The sequence below is a fragment of the Microtus oregoni genome, unplaced genomic scaffold (assembly GCF_018167655.1).
Source record: "Microtus oregoni isolate MIOR12 unplaced genomic scaffold, Mior012 000022F_ref0000154, whole genome shotgun sequence".
Lineage (NCBI taxonomy): Eukaryota > Metazoa > Chordata > Mammalia > Rodentia > Cricetidae > Microtus > Microtus oregoni.
In genome coordinates, this window is record NW_024543081.1 from 34,710,339 (window position 1) to 34,733,368 (window position 23,030).

At 43.9% G+C, this 23,030-nt stretch overlaps 1 protein-coding gene across 1 annotated transcript in view; it reads right to left on the reverse strand.

Moving 5' to 3' along the window:
* Positions 1-887: 887 nt before the first annotated feature.
* Col14a1 (collagen type XIV alpha 1 chain) overlaps positions 888-23,030 on the reverse strand; it is a 181,500-nt gene continuing 159,357 nt past the window's right edge. The window contains exons 43-48 of the mRNA XM_041672101.1: positions 22,015-22,050; positions 21,039-21,105; positions 17,788-17,976; positions 5,478-5,555; positions 3,362-3,517; positions 888-1,781 (exon numbers count right to left, since the gene is read on the reverse strand). Of these exons, the coding sequence (XP_041528035.1) occupies positions 1,702-1,781; positions 3,362-3,517; positions 5,478-5,555; positions 17,788-17,976; positions 21,039-21,105; positions 22,015-22,050 (606 nt within the window). The 3' untranslated portion in view covers positions 888-1,701. The remainder of the gene's footprint in view (positions 1,782-3,361; positions 3,518-5,477; positions 5,556-17,787; positions 17,977-21,038; positions 21,106-22,014; positions 22,051-23,030) is intronic.

The window sequence follows — 23,030 nt, forward strand, 5'->3', positions numbered from 1 at the left end:
GTTGCCTTCAGAATCAAAATGTAGCTTCTTCTCTAGTTTCAACTTTTCCACCCCGTGTCTGCCTGCTTGTTGCCATGTCCCGCTATGACGATAATGGACTAAACCTCTGAAACCGTAAGCCACCCAGTTAAATATTTTCGTTTGTAAGAGTTGTTGTGGTCATGGTGTCCCTTCACAGCAACAGAAACCCTCACTAAGACAGAAATCAAATTATTTTTTAATACTTTGATTTTCCTTCAGAAGAAAGTCAGAGAAGTTCTAGTTTAAGGGCTAGAGTGTGTGGGATTCAATTTAATTTCCTCGTTACCATCTAGAGCAGATGTTCTCAACCAGTGGGTCACAGCCCCCTTTTGGGGGGGATAGGGGAGTCAAATACACCTTTCAGAGGGGTCACCTAAGGCCATCAGGAAATGTGAATGTTTACATTACAATTCATAACAGTAGCAAAAATTACAGTTACGAAGTAACAATGAAAATAGTTTTATGGTGGGGGTCAACACAACATGAGGAACTGTGTTAAGGATCAGAGCATTCGGAAGCTAAAGTGCCACTGCTCTAGAGATTTTTTTAGGAAATTCCTCAAACTAAGAGACAGAGGAGTTCTTTGGTCAACCGCTGTGTTATCATGCAGAATTAATATATTTCTGCTGCTTCCACTGCCTGGTAAATTATAAGTGATGTTAAAATGATGCCAGGCTCTGCGTCCATTGGTTTGGGTAAGATTTTTCCTCCACTGAAGGTGAAGGAAGGGATGAAGGAGTGGGAGTTGGAATGTTACCTACAGGGCCACGGCTGTTTCTCTTCAGGTGGACACGCAACTAGGACCACAAAAGTTGACGGTGACATTCAGAAATACACTGAAAAGAATCCACACATATTGTTTTAAGATTTTTTTATTTGCTTATAAAAAAAGAATAAAAACAAGTCTTCAAAAACATATTTGCATTTACAAAGTAATCCCTGTAGTCAAGGGGAGGCAAGCTCTGAAACACACTGCTGGCAATTATTCATTTAAAAAAAAGGGGGGTCTCTTTTGCATTGGAGGTGGGAGGAAGTGATTATTTTACATGAATCAAAAACTGCTAGAAAACAGAATCTGTTTCTTTAATTATCAAATCCAGAAAGACAATATTCTAGTTCTGATTTCTGAATACCCGTGAAACCAGTTACTGAGTGATCTCAGAATTGGACAGATCAATTTCAACAAAAACGAGGTAGTTTCCTCAATGATGGCGGTATTTTTAATCATCAGCAAGGTCGTTGCCGTGGGTACAGGTAAGTGGCGCAATCCACGGACCTCCAAATACACTCTTCTGCAACGGGGGCCCTAATTCCCTGCAATATAACCACACCTCTCTTATTTATTTTATAAATTGAAATGATTTAATACAGAAGAGATCCCAGGGTTCAATTTATCCTTTCTGATTCCTCTCTCACACTCTTCTTTGGAAGACCATCAAATTAACTGGCATGCAATTAAAACAGCAAAGGGACAAGACTGCAACTGTGTCACAAAAAGGGAATGGTTTCAAAACACAATTTTTTAAAGCAACAATTAACGTTACCCATAGAGGAAATATCAGCTGATGACACGAGCCCTGCCTCCCCCTGCAAAGTAGCATACATCCATGTGACAACATCTTGTAAGTTAAAGCTCCGGAAGAGGGCCTGCCACTGCTCCTCAGACATCTCCTGAGGCCGTCAGATGCTCGAGCTCCACAGATCCATGGCCTCCTGCTCGTCCTGGACCGGGGTGAACTCAGGCTGATCCGGATGGGACACTAAGGAGGAAAAGTGGGGGTGGGGGGGGCCTGATGGGACCCAGGAACCAGAAATGGATAGTTTCCCCTATCTGAGTCCTTAGAGCAACACAGATTTGGTTGGTAAACCACAGAGGTGCCCTGCGTGAGGAGAAAACACTCACTGCCATGCCCCCATGCCACTGCCCCAGAGGCTTCATAGTTAGTACAAGGAGCAAAAGAAAAGACAAACTAGAAAAAAAATGTTAGAAAACTAGAAGCGTGGCCAGTTGTTTAAATATTGTACATTTTATTTACAAAAGAAACCCTGCAATGAAGTCGAATCATAAAAGAGAATATAAAATTAAGAACCCAATCTTGTGTTACAAGCCCATCACCGGGAGAGAGGGGGAAGAGGGTGATCAAGAGAAGGAGGTGAAACAGAGAGCCCGGAGATCAGGTGCTCATCATCTTGGTGGGGTAGGCAAGAGGGACATACAGTTAAGTTACTGTTACAGAGCCTCAGAATAGAGGAGGTTGGGATGAAGTCTTGACACACAGTCAGAGAACTCTATTCAGAATGATGTGGGATGGATGTCAGTTTCTATTACAGCTGACCTATATTTCTTTGTTATGTTTTGATGTTATCACTAATCATGTTTGGAGCATGATAGGCAGGGGACCTGAACATGGTGAGGTGGGGAAGCAGTGGAGGCAAGAGAGGGGTGACCATGGTTACGGGCAGGAGCTTAGCAGTGGCGGTGAACCGGTTCTGTGTCCATATCTAAATGCCCAGGTCAATGCAACCGAAGTGCCAGATTAGCCCTTCAGTGCTGGTAATCATTGTATGGGATGAGATCTGAAGGAACGGGGGACAGATTTGAGAAGGCAAGGAGGGAAAAGATGAACAGAGAAAAATACATCAACAAAACTGTGACCAATTTCTCAGGCAACTAAGGTTAAATTTCTCTTAAAGCAGAAGAATTTCCATGCACTGACGACGCTGGGCACTGGCCTAAAGCTGTCTATGAACCTCTCTCTCCGTGATTCAGCAAGGCCCTAGCTGGAAGACTGCTGCTGTTTGGGGGAGGTGTCTTCTGTTGGATTCTCAGTCTAGCCCCTAGTGATGAAGCAAAGACATGTCTATTTTTATTCTTCAGATCTCCCCGGTCATGTGGTGGGCAGGACGTCCTTTGAAAGGATTGTGGGGAGCCTTGCTCATTATGGGGACAGTCTAAAACTAAGAGTGAAATTTCACAGGATGTCATGGCCACACCATGACAGGAACAGCATGGAAACACTAAAATGTTCAACCGTACGTGACAAATGACCCAGTAGGAGGCCAAGTCTATGTGGATTACCATTGGGCAAATATTCAACCACTCTGCTACATCCCCTGCCCAGGGATCGATATTGAGAAGCAAAGGAAACTTGGATGTGGTGGTTATTCGAATCTTCCCCTGGGGGATTTAAGTAGAGTGGATAGTAAATCGCACTCTACACAGGGGCTGAGGCATCCAGGCTCTGCTGTCCTCTGCTAACCATTGAATTTCAAGCCCTCCCTCCACAGGTTAGTAAGAACCACTGTATAACCGCACAGCCCGCAAGCGGCTGGTATTTACCTCCAACACCGTAGGCAGAACATGACGATGGGTCACAATATCCAGGCTGGCCAGATGGACCCTGTGGTCCAGGTACTCCCAGGTGGCCTGGGGGACCCCTTGGTCCAGGAGAGCCAGGTGGCCCAGGACTGCCAGGACGACTTTCCCCTGAGGGTCCTGTGAAGCGACCAACAATGAAAAGCCCGTCATTTACTACAATAGAGTGACTTTGGAGACCACCATGAGGTAAGCTGACTTTAAAAGATGTAGCAATTAGGAGATTCATCCATTCTACTCATTGTGTGATTTTTTTCCTAAAGTAGAGTCCCTGAGCAAAGGATCATGCCATAATCACGTGTGCTCCTCAGAGACAGTACTTGTAATCAACTCCAGCATCAGAGAGCAAAGCGTATTCTTCTCCATGTCCTCTTGAACATTGAAGGGAAAGGAGGAGGAGGCCATTCTCAATGGCGCTCTTGTTTTCCAAAACAGTTCCTCATGAATCCAATGCGTAGGCCTACCCATATATGTACAAGCACATGAACATGTTCAAACCATAACCTCATAAAGCTAAAATTGGTGTGTAAATTAGTACCGGCCTATGTTTTCAGCTAATTAAATTAGTCTAGGTCTAAAAACATTATCCTGGAAAAGACAAATGGAAAGTAGTTTAAAATTGGACCCAGTGCGTTAGTCTAAATTGCTTTGGGCCATCTTACATGAATTAAAAACTTTGAATAGAAATAAGGGGTGATTAAAAAAATTTTTTTTGAATTCAAGAAATTTGTTGGGTTTGGTTTTTTGGTTTGCATGCCTATTGAATGGAGGCCTGGCTTTCCTCTTAAAAGACATTTTCAACTAGAAATAAAACCATTCATCTACACAGGGAGAGGAAAGGGCTCCGGAAGTCCCAGCCCTAGCTGAGGAGCGATTGGGAATCGATGGTTGCTGTGAGAGAAGTCAGCTTTCTTCAGGGAAGTGGCCCCTGAGAGGCCACCCACACTCTCGTGGATGTTCCAGCTTCCGTACACATTGCTTCTGAAGCACTCAGGGAACTCGGTGGGTTTCTTTTTTAAGAGTACATGAAGTTAGAAGGGAAAAGTGATGTGTAGGGGGTAGGTAGGGTGGGGATCTGAGAGGGAAAGGAGACGGATTTGATCATAATCAATTAAGTGTATGTGTGAAATATTAAAGCTATAAAAATCACAATCCCACTCAACTAACATGAAAATGAGATACAGACACAAGTACCACTTGCTGCTTGAATAATGTGAACCTACAAGGGCATTCAGTTTCCTTCCATCAGTTCTCACAGACCACCAAAGACACGACGTCAAACATGATGTCAGTTCCTCACACAGGAAGTAAAAGAGCCTATCATCAAGACGGACCTATTGATTTTGGGCTATCCCTTAAAGACGTGGTCTAAAACTACCGTTACACCGAAAAGAAAAATCTGTACACATTTGATTCCATAAGGCCAATAAGGGTTGTAAATACAACAGGACACAAGCTCATGTTTCCGGTGACAACTCAGCTCATCTGGAGATAATTTGAAAAACATGATATTGTACTCAAAACTCAGAACTTCCACAAAGCTCATTTGGCAGGACAACCACAGCAGGAACTAACAATGTTCTCCAAATTCCCTTGTGTTTCTCTAGATTTCACGCTTCCCTTACAGTTCAGCCGAGGCTGTGTGACTAGTTCCCATCAGAGGAGTGGGACTGGATATTAGACATCACCATATTTAGGAAATTGAGACTGGTGGGCCTTCTTCATTTTTTTTTCTTGGAGGGTGTAGAACTCACGAGGTCTAACATGGCAGAGTCTTTACCGCAAACACCGGAAAGTGTGCATATGTGAGGTAAAGCTTCGTTGTATCACCAAGCCCTTGGGAGTCATATGTTACTGTAGCCTCGTCTAACTCATCCGATCAAAATGAACCCACATGTACTGTAGCGTTTTAGGCTGACATCAGGGGTGGATTGTAACCAGCGCATTGGCCTTTCAATAAAATAAATGAGAAATGCAGTTATTCCCGTTGACACAAGGGTAGAATACAGTTATTTTCTTCACCTATGAAGTGATCATAAAGATTTCTATCTTATCATTTCTGTTAGGTAGAAAGATTTACCTGCTGGTCCAGGGGGACCTCTGGGGCCCTGAGTTCCAATGCCTGGATTGCCTTTCTCTCCTTTGAGACCGGTTAGACCTGTTTTTAAGAAGGGAGGGTGACAGAAATTCTCTTCAGAATCAAATCTTGGAAGTACCATTTTCAGACATTACAATAGTTCTTTTCCAGTGAGAAAGATGAAGTTGGTTTAGGGTTACAGGTATCATAGGATTTTAGGTTAGATTCTGACATGGTAAGATTATACAAAATTGCATTCCAGAAGACCAGCCCTGTGATCTGTATGTGCTCTTCTGCTCTTCCTCCTGCCTACTGAAGTGGCTCAGCTGGCCAGGCACCGACCTGTCACTGCACATGACAGACCACTCGGTGAACCTAACTGGCAATTCACAAGCAGCACCATAGAAACCACGAGTGGACATGTCTAATATTTTCCTTTTGGTCCACCTCATAATACATCTGCAGAAGGCATGAGTTATAATTAAACAACAAACTTCTGAAGACCATGACTTTCCATTAAGAAGTTGGAAGCTTTGGTGAAGCCTGGGTTTGATTTGGCTGATTCAGTCCCATAAAAAAAAAAATCTAAATCAATTTGGGCTTCTTTTCCACTGGGTAGACCTCTTATTCCAAACAATTTACAGGTTTCTTTTTAAAACATGTTCTGACTATCTAGCCCTGACTGGCCTGGAACTCACCCTGTAGACCAGGCTGGCCTTGAACTCATAGAGACAGTTTGCTTCTACCTCCTGAGTGCTGGGGTACAAGATGTATACCACAACACCTGGCTCAGTTTTCAGTATTCTTAACAAAGGACACATTTACACAGGTCAAAAAACAACAAGGAGACGCAGACGCTGACACATCATTATCCAATCATATCTTACGTGACCACCGGATGTGTGACAACACCTTTAGGTGTCCCTGCCTCAAACCAAGATAGGTGAGCATTACATTAGAATAAGAGGACTGAGTGTCTCAGCTATAACAATGCTTTGAAAGATTGGAGGGGAAAATAGCATCTCTCTTTAACAAAGTTTACTGAGAAATTACGTCGAACTGACTGAGACTGGAAGAAAATGTCTATAGATTAGAGTGGCAAACTTGATAGGTAGAAGTACTATAAAGGATTCTCAAGTTCAAAATACAGTAACTTTTTCCTTAACATAAATACAATACATATTCAACTGTAGACAAATTTGAAATCATAATAATCAAGAACTCTGACAGCTGAGAATAATGTTTTAACATTCTAGCTTCCAAGTTTTAAAAGGAAAAGGTACAGTGTTTGTTCTGGAAATAATGAGGAAGGATGGAGGTAGGTAGAGATGCACAGTCTTTAAATAATGCAAATATTAATGAATGACTATGCAGCTCGGATAGATCCTGCAATCCTAGTAATTCTCTCCTGGGGTCAAAATACCATGGCACCTCTGAAATATAAATCTCTTCTTTCTGGGCAGTCGTTGACCAATGAGCCAACTACAACAGCATTTCCCAACACCCATGCCTGCTGCACACGGCCTTGGTAGTGCTAAGTGAACCCGACAAAGGTCAGGGCTTCTATCACCAACCCCGGCAAAGGCTCCACACCCTCTCTGTATGCATCCCGTTGAGATCTGACTATCCGTTCGGAAGCCCACAGGGAGGTAAAGATTTCTCTGAGGTAAACCTGTCCTCTCTGAGCTTTAACGGCATGTAAATAACTCCAGAAGCCTTCGTTTCGTGCTCAGCTGCCAACCAAGCTGCCAGACGAAAGCCACCCTACACAAGTGTGCTTGGTTACTTTTGTGTCACAGTGACCAAAATACTGACGGAAGCACATTCAAGGAGGAACGGTTTGTTGAGGCTCACAGTTTTGGGAGTTTGGGTGCTGGGGACCCTGGACCCCCAGACCCTTGATTTCCTGTAAGCAGCTTGTTTTCCTGTGCTTGCAGCTGCTCTGAGCACGAGACCCTGCTAGCAGGGGTGTGGTTTCTGGTGGCTTGCAGCTGAAGGATCCCGAGAACTAGGGCGTGGCCATTGGTCAGGGAAGGCTCTACATAAGCTTCCCTGGAACACAATAAAGCTGGCATTCTTGACATTCTTGGGGAATTCAAGGATGACCCATGTCTCTGTCTCTGTCTATGTGTATTTCAATCTACAGCCCCTTGCCCAGCTCATGAACCGCACCATAGTGCATAGAGCAGGTAGTGCCTTACATTTGGGTCTTTCGCAGTGGAAAGGTATGGCAGAATTCATGGCGGCAGTGGTATATAGCAGGGCCTGCTCACACTGTGGTGAATCAGGAAGTGAAGTGGAGTGGACAGAACCAGGGGTAAACATAACCTCCGAAGCTCTACCCAACTCCTAAAGTCTCTACTGTCTTCAAAACTGCACTGCAAGCAGCATCGGAGCACAGAAACCGTGAGTCTCTGGAGACACTGCAGATCCAAACCGCTGTAGACTATCTACTGCATAGCCATTAGAAGCTAACTAGAGTTAGTCCTTTTTATCTGATCGGGGTCCCCACTTGTCAATGCTTTTGTCCTAAAATGTATCTTGGTATTTGGTGACAATCCCTGTTCTTCTGTCAGAAATCACACGACTTTCCCTGCAGGGAGCCTCTGAGTGTGAAGGAATTAGAACATAATAAAACCCTCTGATGACTAAGGCTAGGTCTGCTCCTCATTATTCTCTACTGTGACTCAGCGACCTCTTGTGACCTTATGCTACCAGATCATCTGAACTCGCTCACAGCAGAAGACACACATTAGCTTGAAGGGGCCTCCAGGAAAGTACCCTCAGGAACAGCTCCCCAATTTCCTGAGTTATTTATAAGAAAGGAAAAGGCAAGTGGTGTTAAAAGTAACCAATCTGGTTGCTTTGATTTTTTTTTAAATCTATAGAGAAAAGTAGGTATAATTTGGTGCTCTCTGCAATGCAAATAATAGCAACTGAGAGAAGACCTCGCAAAAATATTCAATCCCTTGAAATGTCTCAGAAAAGATGAAGACTGCAAAGATACAAATCCATACTGGTAGGGAAATTTAGGTTTTATTGTCCTTGAAGTTATTCTATATTCCATACTCATAGTACAGGCTAATATGTTAATATTTGTCTGTGTACATATATGATTCCCATAATCACACCTGAGCTTGACTGTAGGTCTCATTCATTTTCTCTCTCTCTCTCTCTCTCTCTCTCTCATTCTCTCCCCCCACATGTAAAAATTAATGAAGATTGAAACAGATGTGGTGAGACCTGGAGATGCCTTTGTATGCCTTGTAGACCTTGTTAAAAGGCAAGAGAATCAAGTGTCCTAAAACACGATTCTGCAGCTGCTCATCAGGTGATTAAGTCCCCCAGAGCTGGGTATTAAGAAATTTTTTACAGAAATAAACACAGTCACAGTCCACAAAAGAGATTTTTGCAAGGACCCAAGGTCAGGCCACTTGATAATGCGATGGGGCCACCCAAATTAGGTGCTAGTGCCCCATTCTAGGAGATGCTGAGATTCCTTAGTACAGAAAATATTCCCTCCTGAATCCCTCTTGCCCCTCCCTGTTTGCCTCTACCGCTGTTTCTCCCTTTGTTGAGACAGTTTCTCGCTACATAGAACTGGCTGACATGAAATTCACTATGTAGACCAGACTGGCCTTAAACTCACAGAGTTCTACATGTCTCGACTTCCAAGTGCTGGTATTAAAGGTGTGCATGCATCAACATGCCTAGCTATCCCTCATGTTTAAACTCCCAACTCAGTCCTTCAGAATTGTAACAAGCAGAGCCACAATGGGTCCAAGAGATCAAGGGCGACCCATCTTATCTGTGGTTCCATTCCAACACTTTCTTGTTGTCTTCCACACGATATGTAAATTTAAAAAATGTTTGTTGCATCAACTAACAGATGAATGGATGAACTTTCTGCCCTTGTGGCTTCCTCATGGCCTTTGCTATCTCTGATGCATCATATTGTTTATTCGCATTTCCATTGTGCCCCCAAACTAAAGGCTTTTGACTTTGGCATCATACTTTATTGAGCTCTCTTGAATCAGACCAAATGAAAGCCTCACCATGAATAGGCGGCCCAGTATATACGGGACGGCACCTAAGTGAAGGTATGTTTAGATCGGCATGTAAATATGTGTACTAAGCAAGCAAGATCTCTGGAGGATGGATAGTCAAAATTCCTTAGGCTGAGGCTTCAACTCTAATCCTCCCACTTTTAAATTCTGTAAAACTGGTTTTTAAAAATCTAGTCCCTGCTGGGTGGTAGTGGCACACACTTTTAATCCCAGCCCTTGGGAGGCAAAGGCAGATCTCTGTGAGTTCAAGGACAACCAGGTCTACAAAGTGAGTTCACGGACAGCCAGGAATGTTACACAGAGAAACCATGTCTTGGAAAAGTATCTAGTCCCCTATGTGCCTGTAATCCTAACACTTGGGTTACAGATAGAAAGATCATAAGTTCAAGACCAACCTCAGTGACAAGGCGAGTTTGAGACAGTCTGGGCTATATGAGACAATGCCTCTGAAATAAAATTATTCTGTGTAATTCATATCCATCATAAAATATTTTTAAATGATGGTTGAAGTAGTGGGTGAATGATTGACATGTCAAGTTCCACTGTAGGCTTTGATAAGGAAAATGTGGCTGGCAGTACATCAGGTATTCAAATAAGCTATTTCTCTAGGTCATAAACGCCAGGTGGTTTGCATCTGTAAGCTCATTTTCAGTCTTCACAAGAACCAATAGGGCTGACCCTAATACTATCCCTGAAAGAGGGTTATAAAAACTGAGGCCAAGTTACCTGTCCTTAAGTAGGACAAAAGAACAGAAAACCAATGTACTGGCACCTCTCCACCCAGTGGTAGTCCTGTAGCCTATGGTTGTCCTCATTTTGGTTGTGTTTTCTCAACGCCAAAGGGTGTGCCTGTCCTCCCTTCCGTCAACTCAGCAATCAGCCTTGAGTTTAGTACCAGTTTCCTCTTGCTCACTTTGCCCTCTGCTCTGAGCAAGACACAGGACTGAATTCCAAAGGATTTAGCTTACACTGAGTACACGTCCTGCGTCTGGCCCTTTGTTGTCTGTTTCCTATTTTCTTTGGCCCGTTGGCCTTCAACTTGGAATATTTTATTCAGTTCTGTGCCCTTGGCCACCCCAAGCACTCCAGGCAGAGGACTCAGGCAACTCTAAGGAGCAGATTCCCTTCCTCCTAAGCCGAGACATTGGGAGAAGCTCCTGGGATTTCTGCCTGGGCAGATATGCAAGGCCTGGGGAATGCTTTCCATGTCATTATATGAAAAGCCAGAGACTATGAAGCAAGGCGTCAGCTGTGTTATATTTGTCTGTTGCCTGGGAAATGCTGGCAGTGAGATCCAAGTGTGGTCTGTTCTTCATGTGGTGTGGGTTCCAATGCCTCAAAGGTACAAGGTACTTAGTAGCCACTTAGAAGAAGGCAGGGTGACTGATTCAGGTCCATGAGTGTCCGATGCATTTTCCTAAGCTCTCATGCTTCTGTATGTTTGGGTCACAGGACTAGTTAAGATCATACAGAGCTCTATACTTTATGGGAAAGTGGTCAAGGATAGAAAATATGGGATGGTTTTAGGTGTAAAGAAGCCCAGCAAAAGTATTTCCTGTTGTCTTTTTTATGTTAGCAGCTGGCTATTTACAATGCTGTTACAATTCAGGACCCTTCCAGGGAAATACAAACCACTCTAGGACTCTTTGGGAAAGTGAATTTCACAGAGACAGAATTTCAAAAATAAGATGGTGTTAGAGGGCCTTAAAAGCTACATGGAGATGTGGCCTATAAATTAACAAGAGCAAGAAGTCACTATTAATCATTGAAGTGCAGGGACAATAGAAGAAGATGGTGTGAGGAGAGATGCAGCCAGAGGAGGTCCTGGGTGGTCACCGGGCACCAGTCTACTGGAGCGCTGTAGATTACCTGCTCACAGCTACAGGTATATGGACGGCAAAAAGGAACACACGTCATGTCAGGCACCCGGAAACCCAGCTTTCTGCTCATGAGTTTTGGATACTCACACTATGACCCCCACGGGTACATACAAATGCCAGAGCAAAGGCCACCCTGTCACTTTCATCTCCAAAACATTAACATCCTTCCTTCAATGACGCTACATCATTTGCAGCACAAATCATCAACAACTCACGTTATTCATGATTGGTGGGAAAGCTTACAAAATGAATAGTTGAGGCTCAGTATGAATCGCCAACCAATCAGTGACATTTTAAATGACAGTTTGGTCTCCATGCCTTGTAGAATTGAACTGAAAAAACGATGCAATGGTGCCTACCCCCGGGGATGAAAGAGAACTATATAAGGGAGTTGGGATAAGATCAAAGTCTGCAGGATTTAAAATGAAAATGCTTTTAAAGTCAACAGGACTCCTCTTTGAAAAAGCACACTTTGCGTATGAGGATGCTCATTATGTTTTCCAGTTTTTGGAGAACTTCAGAAAAGTCAAGCTTTTTGCTGTATTTACCTAGTAATCTCATGCCAGTATTAGATCTAAAGCCAAATAAAGTTGGAAGGGCCAATGCACATGCCTTCTCTATGTATGTTTTAGTCCATTTTTTAAAAAGTACAATCTGGAATACACTTACTTCATCATTATTATATACCAGCTACCTGAAGCAGTGAGCCTTGGTAATGCCATCCCTGGGAGATGGTCCTGATGTAGGGAAATTTCTGTTTAGTGAGATGTTACAAGTGCAGTGTGTTCGTGCATCTAGGAAAAAATCACTTCAGTGCAATATAGACCCCAGGTTCTGGTCCCCTTGTTCTCAGTGAGACAATTAGTAGTTCATACTTGGTGCAGTTTCATCACCTAAGAGAGAGCTTGGCAGGTGTAATGATGTAACTCTGTCTGTAATTTCAGCAGTTAGGAAGACCCGGAGTTCAAAACTCGCCTCAGCTACATAGCAAGTTAAAGCCAGCTGAGGCAACATGAGATCCTGTCTCAAAACAAAATAAAATAGGCTGGGGAACAGCTCAGTCAGTAGAGTACTTGCTCTGTAAACACAAAGATCTGAGTTGGATTTATAGACCTCAAGGAAGAAGAAGGAAGAGAAGAAAGAAGAGGAGAAGGAGGAGGAGAAAGAAGAGGGTAGCAGCAGTAAGTGGTGGCACACACTAGAAATCACAACACTGGAGAGACAGACACAAGAGGATCCCTGGAGTTTGCTTATCAACCAGCTTCGCTTACTTGGCAAGGTCAGTGAGATGTCTCAAAGGTGGTTGAGGTGGTCCCTGATTAACCCATGCAGCTGTTGTCTGGCCTCCACTTATACCTGCACACACATGTATGTGTACCTGCATACACATACATGAACACATACACACATGCACACACAAAGGAGGGTCTAATCCAGGGCTGAAATGCACACACATGATGGTATAAACACACACACAGAGAGAGAGAGAGAGAGAGAGAGAGAGAGAGAGAGAGAGAGAGAGAATAGGAAAGTCTAGTAGTCTAGTCTAGGACTAAAATGTTCTTGATAGTTAAACACCTTTCTGGCATATGGAAGATGCAGGATTTGACCTTCAACATCACAAAAATAATGGGGCTAATCCTGATCTTATAAGGTTTTTATTTTTAATGAATATCATACTAGCAAATAACATGGTATTTGTTCCATATACACCAGCACTCTTTCTTATCAAAGCCAACAGTTACATCTTCCTCTTAACTCCTGAAACCATTTACTTTCTACAATCTCAAGGCATCTGCCATCGAGAAGACAGAATTTGGGAGATTTTATTAATTCTTTCTGAGAAAATTAAGAATACCTCATTCCAAGTAAATAACTCATATCAAGTAAATGAAGAATCTCATTGTTGACCTAGTTAGATTCTGTTTTCAATTCAAGACACCAGTGTGGATACAAACATTTCAACAACTGGAGTAAGAAAATGAACAGATGCATTGATGATCAAGGGGTTCTAGGTAGAATCACCCAAGCCAACGACCAAAGAGACCTGGAGGGTCAGAAGGGTCAGCACATGACTGGCAGTTCAGGGAATCAAGGAGAAAGGTGAATGTTGATCCTGATATAAAGAGCCCTGTATCCCCAGGGCACTACAGGGCATAAGAAGAGGAACTAAGCAAGCATAGGAAATGTTAGTCCACAAGAAAAACAGTTTTCTCTTATTGTAATATGATAAGAAAAGGCAGGGGGAAACCAGGCCATATAACAACAGCATGATGCTGTGCATGATGAAGCCCTGAAGTTCTGAGTGCCAGCAGCTGGGGAAACCAGCAAAGGAGTGTGTGAAGGAAACCTCAGCTGCGTGGTCTCTTTGACTCCTCCCATTCTGAGGAGTCTCTGCGTGTTACAGTCTAAGAGGGAAGAGAGCTGGCAGAATATTGTGCTACATAAGTTTTGAGTACAACTTTCTAGACTGAAATGAGACAAAGCTTCAAGAAGGAGGAGAGAGACAGCAACCAGAATGAGCAAAAATCATCTCTGAGTTAATAAGGAGAGCAGCAGAGAGCCACACATGCGGCATTGCTTAGACCAAGGGAGCGTCTGTCATTTTCTTCTGTTCTCTGAACACAAAGAATGTTTGGCCACTTCTCAAAGGAAGGAGTTAAGCAGAGATACTATTCTAAGATAGTATTCTTCAAACTGAGATAATCAAATCCAAGATCTCCTGCGAGGGTTAATGTGCGAATTTGATACAACCTAGAATCACCTGGGAAGAGAATACCAATGAGGGACTGTCTAGAGCAGGTCAGCCTATGGGCATGTCTATGGAGGACTGTCTAGAGCAGCTCAGCCTATGATCATGTCTATGGGGGACCGTCTAGCTCAGCTCTACCTATGGGCATGTCTGTGAGGGACTATCTTGGTTGCCTTAGTTGATGTGGAAAAACTCAGCCTGAAAGTGGGCTCCCTAGTTTAGGTTCTTGACCATATAACAGTGTAGAAAGCTGGTTGTATGTGTGCATTCATTTCTCTCAACTCCTGACTGTGAAAGTGGAGTGACTAGCTGTTTTAACTTTCAATTTCCCTGCAGTGTGACCTAAAATAAGGAGTCTTTCTCTGCTAAATTACTCAGTGAAAGAATATTTTATCACACAATCAGAAAAGAGACTAAACCATTCCCCTGGGGGGGGGGCTTTTAATGAAAGCAGAAAACAGAGTAAGACTGCTTTTCCACTTACTTCAGCTTCACATACTTGCATGGCTACTATACCAGCATTCCATGTCAGCTCTCTCCCGGCCTGGCTGTTCTGGAATTCTCTGAATTGATTAGGCTGGCCTGGAGCGCAGAGATTCACCTGCCTCTGCCTCTGGGATTAAACGTGTGCTCCACCATACCTTGCTCATTCACAGATCTCTCTGATGCCGGATGCCCTTCTGTATGCTGTGACTGGGTCTTATTATCATTGGTTAATAAAGAAGCTAATTTGGCCAATAGTTAGGCAGAAAAGAACCAGGCGGGAAATCAAAGCAAAGATGAAGGGAAAAAGAAGGTGGAGTCTGAAAGATGCCAACTGCCACCAGAGAAGCAAGACAGGAGGTAACAAGCCACAAAGCCTTGTGGTAAAATACAGAAAAATAGAAATGGATTAATTTAAGTTGCAAGAGCTAATTAACAGTAAGTCTGAGCTAATAGACCAAAGAGTTTGTAATTAATACTAAGCCTTAGAGTGGTTATTCAGGAACTGGCAGGCAGGAAAGAAACATCCAGTTACATATTTCCATATATTTTACTGTACAGCATGTTTTTTAGAAGCTTGAAATACTTTGACAGAGAAACCAAATGGAGGACTTCTGATGAAAAACTATCCAGATGAAGAAAGCTGCAAGTCTTCAGTCTCCGCTGGAGAGTGAACTTCATTTGAGTACTATTCCAGAGACTATTCATCAGCCGTGTTTCTTTTAATCCTGCTTTCATAGTTTATTATATTTCTGACTAACAATACTTATTTTTTCCTCACTATGAAGTAGTGTTATCATAAGATGGTCTTACTCAGCATCACAATAGTCATAATTGATGCAACAGTGAAAAAAAAATAATACCTCCTCTGTTTCTTATTACCAGTCCTGATGCTGACTGACTTTGAGTCCTGTTTGGCTTCAGTACCCTCATATGCTTCCTTTTATATAAAACGGGAGGGCCAGAGAACAGATGGACGAGGACTTTGGTTTCAATTCAATTACACACAACACAGCACACAAACATGAACGATGCTGTGGAAATTCATATACCCAACAGTTGTCTAGCTACCATTTGAGAACTCCTGGGCAATTTTTCTTTATCTCGTTATCTACTGTAGAGGAAAGACTCAGTTTGGCAAGAGCAGAGAAAGGGTTTCCATAAAGAGCAAAGCAACTTGTCGCTTGCTGGGAGTGGATCCGGCACTGGCTCTACACTCTGTGAGTCACTGTTTCTCCATCCTCAACACCACTGAAGGGTGCTCTGTTGCCAGAAAGAGATTCCCTCCGGGCGTCCAGATCTTCGGGGCATTGGAAGGCCTTAGCCCTTCTTTCTGATTCTGTGTACTGCTTGACAATCAGAACCAGATACTAATCAATGTGACAGCCTTGTAGGAGGCGGAGCTAAAAGCATTGTACACATTGTCACAACATGGTGACTCTCACTCTCAGGAATCTAGGTTTCAACTAACGTCAGAGGCACACAGAACTGGGAGTAAGAGTCAGTAAGTGTACCACCTCTCCAGGGGTGGCAATATTTCTAGTCTGGGGTGATCAGGGCGAGGTTCATGCACAGGGCAGGATTAACCTGAACCTTGCACTCAGAATAAGATGCATGGGAGCAGGAGGTGGGGAGGGAGTGGGAACTGAGGTAGGTATGTAAAATGAGAAAAGATCATTTTTAAAACTTAATTAATTAAAAAAGAATAAGATGTATAACACAATGGAAAGAGGTTTCTGTGATACCATAACCCCTACAGGTAAAGCTCAGGGAAGACCACAGAAACGCCTGAGGACTGAGACAACTGTTGCAAGACTGTCTCCTCTGGACGTGCCAGGGATACTGCACCCACGAACTCTCAACAACACGGTCGCTTGCACAAGACCACACCAGCCGACATGCCAATCTGAATGAGGGAAAAGTTGACAAGACTCTACTCCTAAATGAAATCAGGAAGTTAAGCAGAAGCCAAGGTAAAGAAAACCAGTTTTTGTCCCTAGTGAGCCCTGTGGTAGGTGCCCCAATCCTAGGTTGCCAACCCTAAACATGTGTCCTCGTGGGCAACCCTAACTGGACTCGGTCAGTTGTATATATTTGTGTGTCTTTATACAGATAGAAGAGTAGTTGTAAAAGAATTCATGTAGAGACCCAAAAAGAGGAACATGGGATGTACTCACTCATATTTGGTTTCTAGCCATAAATAAAGGACATTGAGCTTATAATTCACAATCCTAGAGAAGCTAAATAAGAAGGTGAGTCCAAAGACAAACACATAGTCATCCTCCTGAATATTAACCTTAATCAGGCGATGAAAGGAGACAGAGACAGAGACCCACATTGGAGCACTGGACAGAAATCTCAAGGTCCAAATCAGGAGCAAAAGGAGAGGGAGCATGAGCAAGGAACTCAGGACCGCGAGGGGCACACCCACACACTGAGACAATGGGGATGTTCTATTGGGAACTCACCAAGGCCAGCTGGCCTGGGTCTGAAAAAGCATGGGATAAAACCGGACTTGCTGAACATAGCGGACAATGAAGACTACTGAGAACTCAAGAACAATGGCAGTGGGTTTTTGATCCTACTGCACGTACTGGCTTTGGGGGAGCCTAGGCAGTTTGGATGCTCACCTTACTAGACCTGGATGGAGGTGGGCGGTCTTTGGACTTCCCACAGGTCAGGGAACCCTGATTGCTCTTCGAGCTGATGAGGGAGGGGGACTTGATTGGGGGAGGGGGAGGGAAATGGGATGCGGTGGCGGGGAGGAGGCAGAAATCCTTAATAAATAAATAAATTAAAAAAAAAGAATTCATGTAGAAGGTCATGAATTTGAGAGGCACAAAGACACAAAGAGAGTACTCACATACACAATTCTCAAATAACTAAACAAAGCCTCTTAGCGGTGAGTTGGGACTTCTGGTGCTCCTCCGTCACACAAGCAGGTGAACTCTGATTAACAGTCATGTTCCTTCATTTTTTCAATCTCAGGAATATAATAAATTTAGTAATATAGGGAGAATTAATCTGGCTCTGTTATTTCAGTCCCTGTCACTGTATAATCACCACGGTCACACTCTGATCCACCGTCCCCTCCTCTGGGGATAGCCTGTGAGAGAAGTGGCCCAGCTTACCTCGTTCTCCTGGGATCCCCGGCACACCTGCATTGCCCGGGAAGCCTGGGGCACCTGGGGGTCCTTGGTCTCCAGGGGTTCCAGGTGAACCTGGTCTCCCAGGCTCCCCGGGAGGGCCCTGGATGGTCCGGATGGATGAGGAATGGCTGGGAATCTGGTTGAGGATGGCTGTGTACCTGGCCATATGACCTGAGCAACGACAGATAAATGAACTGTCACACATTGAAAGGGGAAGCTGGGGTGTCACTCTTCAAACCTCTGAACAGTTCTGTCCAATGTCCGCTGAGGAAAAGGCACACCCTTCTTGATTTGTAACTTAGAATATTTTGCATCTTATCCTGGATGTTATTAATGGCTTGGCCTCATTCAAGTCGCGTCTCATGTGTTTGGAATTCCACACTTCGCGTCAGTATTGCCATAAACATCACTGAACGGCAGTCATAAATTTCATCCTCACCCCAACACTTATCTGACCCCTGACCCCTCACCAGGCTGCCTTTCTCCCCAGCAATTTCCCTCCACATTATTTACTTGTCTTTGTTCCAACCCACAAAGCCTGCTCCACCCTCTTGCTCTCAAATCCCCGGACAAGACCTATGTCTGTGTTCAACTCTGGTTGCCAAGATGGTTTTTTCAAGAATCTTTGCTTGTGTCCCAGCTGCAAACTGCCCCTGTCCTGGGTATAGATAGATAGATAGATAGATAGATAGATAGATAGATAGATAGATAACAAACCCTGTTGCTCTTTCTGGAAATCCCTTAACTCAGTGATATTGGGAAGAATTCTTTTTAATAATTACACATAACGCCCTAGTACTATAAATACTTCATTTTCCAGCATCTTTGAAAGTGAGATTTCTCCACATAGGTCACTATTATTCATCTCCTTTTAAGAAATGAGCGGTTTATTTATTACTCCAGTGTATAGGGTCACCCACTCTTTCTGTGGCTTTTTTTTTTTTTTTGGTTTCCTTGTTTCTGGGAGGCAAGGAGATCTCATGTATCTCATGCTGGCCCTCACTAGCTTGTCGCTGAGGGTAACCTTGAACTTCTCATCTTCTGATCTCCACAACCACAGTGGTAGGATTACAGGCATCACTAAGCCTCGTTCACAAAGTGCTGGGGATCAAACCTGGGACCTCACACATGGAAGGCCAGCACTCTTCCAACCGAGCTACATCCTCAGACATATTTACTTCCCTTTAAACACTTAAATCTAAATAAAAGCAGCAATCGTATCTTGGGAGGTACATATAAATACAGCCAATACATTCTTTCCTTAATATTAACCATGCCTGTGATCCAGGGCGCTCTCCTGATTCAACCAGCAGGCATGTCTGTTGCTGTTTGGGCAGGTGAGGCATCCATCTTTCCCACTTCCTATACTGACGGGAGCTGTCATTTATCACGTCTGCAGCTGCTGTCACTCTGCCCTCTCTCCATTTCCCACGTAACTCTTTTTGACACCATTCTTGCCATCTACTAAGAGCTAAAACCCAGATGACCAAGCTTGTGTGGAAGTATATGCCAGCCCATAAACGGGGTTCCGGGTGAGAGTTTAAGCAGCACAGACAAAAGCAGAGCTGTGTTCAGGGAGCAGCCAAGGGGTGGCAGATGCTGCCATTTCCTCCGATCATAGCTGCTGTGGTAGATGCACCCCCACACACCCACCACCACCACAGCACAGATTCCTTCCAGCTCTTGGCTCATTATTTCTGACTCCACTCCTAGAAGCCACTCATCAAAGTCTTGAGAATTTCTAAGGGAGAAAACTCGACTTTGAGAGCAGGTTTTAAACCGACACAAAGCCAAGATTTTTATCCTCTAGCAGGTATTGTGACTCATTCTTCCCGTTGTGTGTAGGAAGCCACAGTGCATCTTCTTACAAACTCGATCTTTTACTCGTTTACAATGTCCGTTTGAGAGTAAGAAACCTATGAAATAACGCAGAGCTTATATGAGCTCTGGGTGCATCCCACTCCAAAAGAGACTAATGTCCAGGTTTCCTTGTAGCCTTTATTGTCTTTAAAGACCTCATTTTGTCACTAATTGGAACTGTTTAGTTTCGTTGGTAAATTTTCTCTTCCATACACACCGGCTGAGGGCACTAGAGAATTAAATCGAATTGAATTTGGATTGAATACAGCGTACGGAGAAAACAACTGTGCTTGATGATGGTGGTTTTGCCCTCCTTCTGCTACTGATCATTTTGCCTGCCTGAAAATCCCCATCTCTTCATCCACACCTCCCCAGAGTAGGACCTGGGTTCATCCCAAATGAACAGGTGGAATTTGGGGTCTTGCCAATGGACCTCGGCACTTACTGGGTTCCACTGGCCTGACTCCCAAACTCTTTTAGGTTAAAGTAAATACAGCCATGAGACAGATAGGCAACTACTCTGAAAATGTCATTTCTGGAGGAGGAGGTTGCTATCAGCATGGGGAGTGCTGGGCAGGAGATCTTGGCGAGAGTTGGGTGGCTCTGAGAGGAATTTTTGTTTTTACTTGGCTTCAGATGTTCTGGAACGAAACACATTCATGGCAAACAGAAGGACCTACCCTAAGTAACCTTGTGGTTAGATGTTTGAGACAAAATATATAAAATAAGCAGGCATGTGTATAAAACGGGTGAGTACAGGAATCTGTTGTTGAAATAAATGCTGTTGAAACGTTCAGGTCTGGAAATAAATAGGTGGAATAAATGCTGTAATGAGTATGCTCGGCTATGATTTTAGGAATGGTGCCCAGCTGTCATATCCGATGTCCCATCAACCCTACGTGTACGTGTATACTTTGGCATACCGCCTAAGGAATCAAAGGAGGGGCCTTGGGCTCACCAAAGGTAATGGATATACACTGGATAAGAAAGGGGAAGTGATTAAAATATGCAAACCAGTAGAAACCAGCACTGTGGTCATCTCGATTCTGATACAGTCTGGTAGTCTTCAAGTGCTTAACGCTCGAGAAAGGGCCATCCACTTGATGGGAGAAGGAGGTATGGGAGATCCGATCGGAGCAGTCAAGTTAAATGTTATTTTGCAAACCAAGGGCTCTTTGGATGAAGGGCATGGGAGTCTGGCTCCTGTGCCATGATTGAAGAGCTCTGGAACAATCTATTGGGCTGGTAGGTGGTTCAGAGAGGGGGCTTGTAAAGCTATGTGTATTCAGCAAAGCTTCCGAGGGGACTTCCTGGGTTTCTCTAGTCCTGGGAATGGGGGCTTCCTTTGGGCAGGAACCAGCATGTGTACTTACTCTGGATGAGCTGCTCACACACTTGGCGTGCCACTGCCCTCACCATGGCCTGAGATTGCAGGTCTCCCTGGATGGGAAGAAAGTACATTCCTCAAACACGGCCAAATGTGCAGCTATACAGCTGGGGCATAGCTCACCTGACCCATGGCTCCCAAGACTCTAGGCTCCTAGTGGCAGGGAGGGCTAACTTCTGTTGTTAATGCAGAAGAGACAATTTGTACCCTGGATTCTAGGTTTCTCAAAAGTCTTTGCATATCCGATTTATAAGCTCAAATAAATATTTGGGGTCCAGGATTCTAAAAACATATATTAACAATATTTAAATATACTCATATATAGTTAATGCCTTCTCAGGTGATGGCTCACTTAATACTAATAACAACTCATAGAAAAATTATTAAGCCCATGTTATAGCTAACTAGTATTAAATTCACTGCCTAGGTTTTTGCAGGGGAAAAAAAAAAACTATTGAACCTGAGACAGGTGCTGCCTCTACCAGTCATGAGCGTTGAATTTCTACAGGAAGTGAGTAGTGAAATTAAAGCGATTTGAATTACAGGATCTGTTCTTTGAGTCTATCCAACCACTGTCTTGCTTTGTACCCAAACTATGCCATCATGAAAACACGAGTCCTGTGCCACTGGCTGGTACTAGTCTAAGCCATCCATTTCCATTAGGACACCCTTCCACATCTATTATATTATTTCCATCTCAGGTCCACTTTGTAGGTTAGGCTGAGTGTGATTCTTCTTGTGTTTATCCTTAAGGAGTGGAGCCCAAGTACAGCAGGTACAGGACTGGAAATCCTCTCCTGGCCCCGCCCCAGCCAGATGTTTCCCCTGGGAAATGTGCTTCTAAATGAAAGACTGCTGGGGCAGCAATGAATACTGCAGTTGGCAGTGACCGTTACTCAATAGGCGGGGGCAAGAGCTGCGTGCAACCACCCTATAACCAGAAGCATCCTCCGAAGACTTACTCGTTCACCTCGCTCTCCCTTTGGTCCAGGGGCACCCTGTAAAAGTGAAGAGGAAATTTCAAGTTACTTAGGCTGCTGTGCTGAACTGAGTCATGAGAACGCACCTTTCTGTAGTGGACAAAGCCATTTTTCCCAAACTTGGGTGAAAATGGGCAACAGGAAGGGAACGGGGAGCAACCTGTAGCCCCACCAAGCAGAACAGCTTATTTGTACACATTAAGTGTCTGGATCTTTCATGGAGAGATACGGCAGTTTGGAGCCATGGAAGTAGAATGGTACAACTATGTCTTCACCAATGATACCGTCCCAGCTTCTTACTCCAAACACCACGCAGGGTGTTGACCTCTATAAAGTGCATCATGATTCCACAAGCCCCTTCTTGTGGAAAAAGAAAAAGAAAGGCATCTCTATAAGAAGGCAAAGAATTCTTCTCAACCTAGCAGTTAGAGGAACTGATGAGATCTATGAAAGTCCACGGCCTCAACCTGCTTCCTCTCCAGTGACGGCATGAGTCTCTGCAACATCTGAGCTCAAGCGTGCCTGAGTCCTCAGCTTTACTACTTTTGACAGTAAGAAACTTACTATTACTGTAACATAGTGACTGAAAAAAAAAAACAGTGTTTTCAGTGTTTCTGCAATAAAATTTTGCTATAATGGGAAGCAGGTGTCTTCAGAAGGCTGTCATATTTCTGTGTAGACTCACAGGCAATATGGATGCAGCAGCATTTCCGTCATTGCTCCTGGGAGTGTGGACAGAATCCACGAATGGAATATGCCACATTGTCAGACGGTTTCCTCTCGCTACTTCAATCTCACTGGGTCTCAAAGCAAACACAGTGTGGAATCCGAACTCTGCTGTGATAAGTCACCCACGCTCAAAATTCTTGGTTCCCTTCATAGGGCCCCAGGAATGCCATGAGTTGTAGTGTGTGCACAGGTGGGCAGCAGAAAGACTTCTTCCCCAATTGATTTCAAGCTACACACACACACAGTCATAGTTGGGGTGGGCAGGGGAA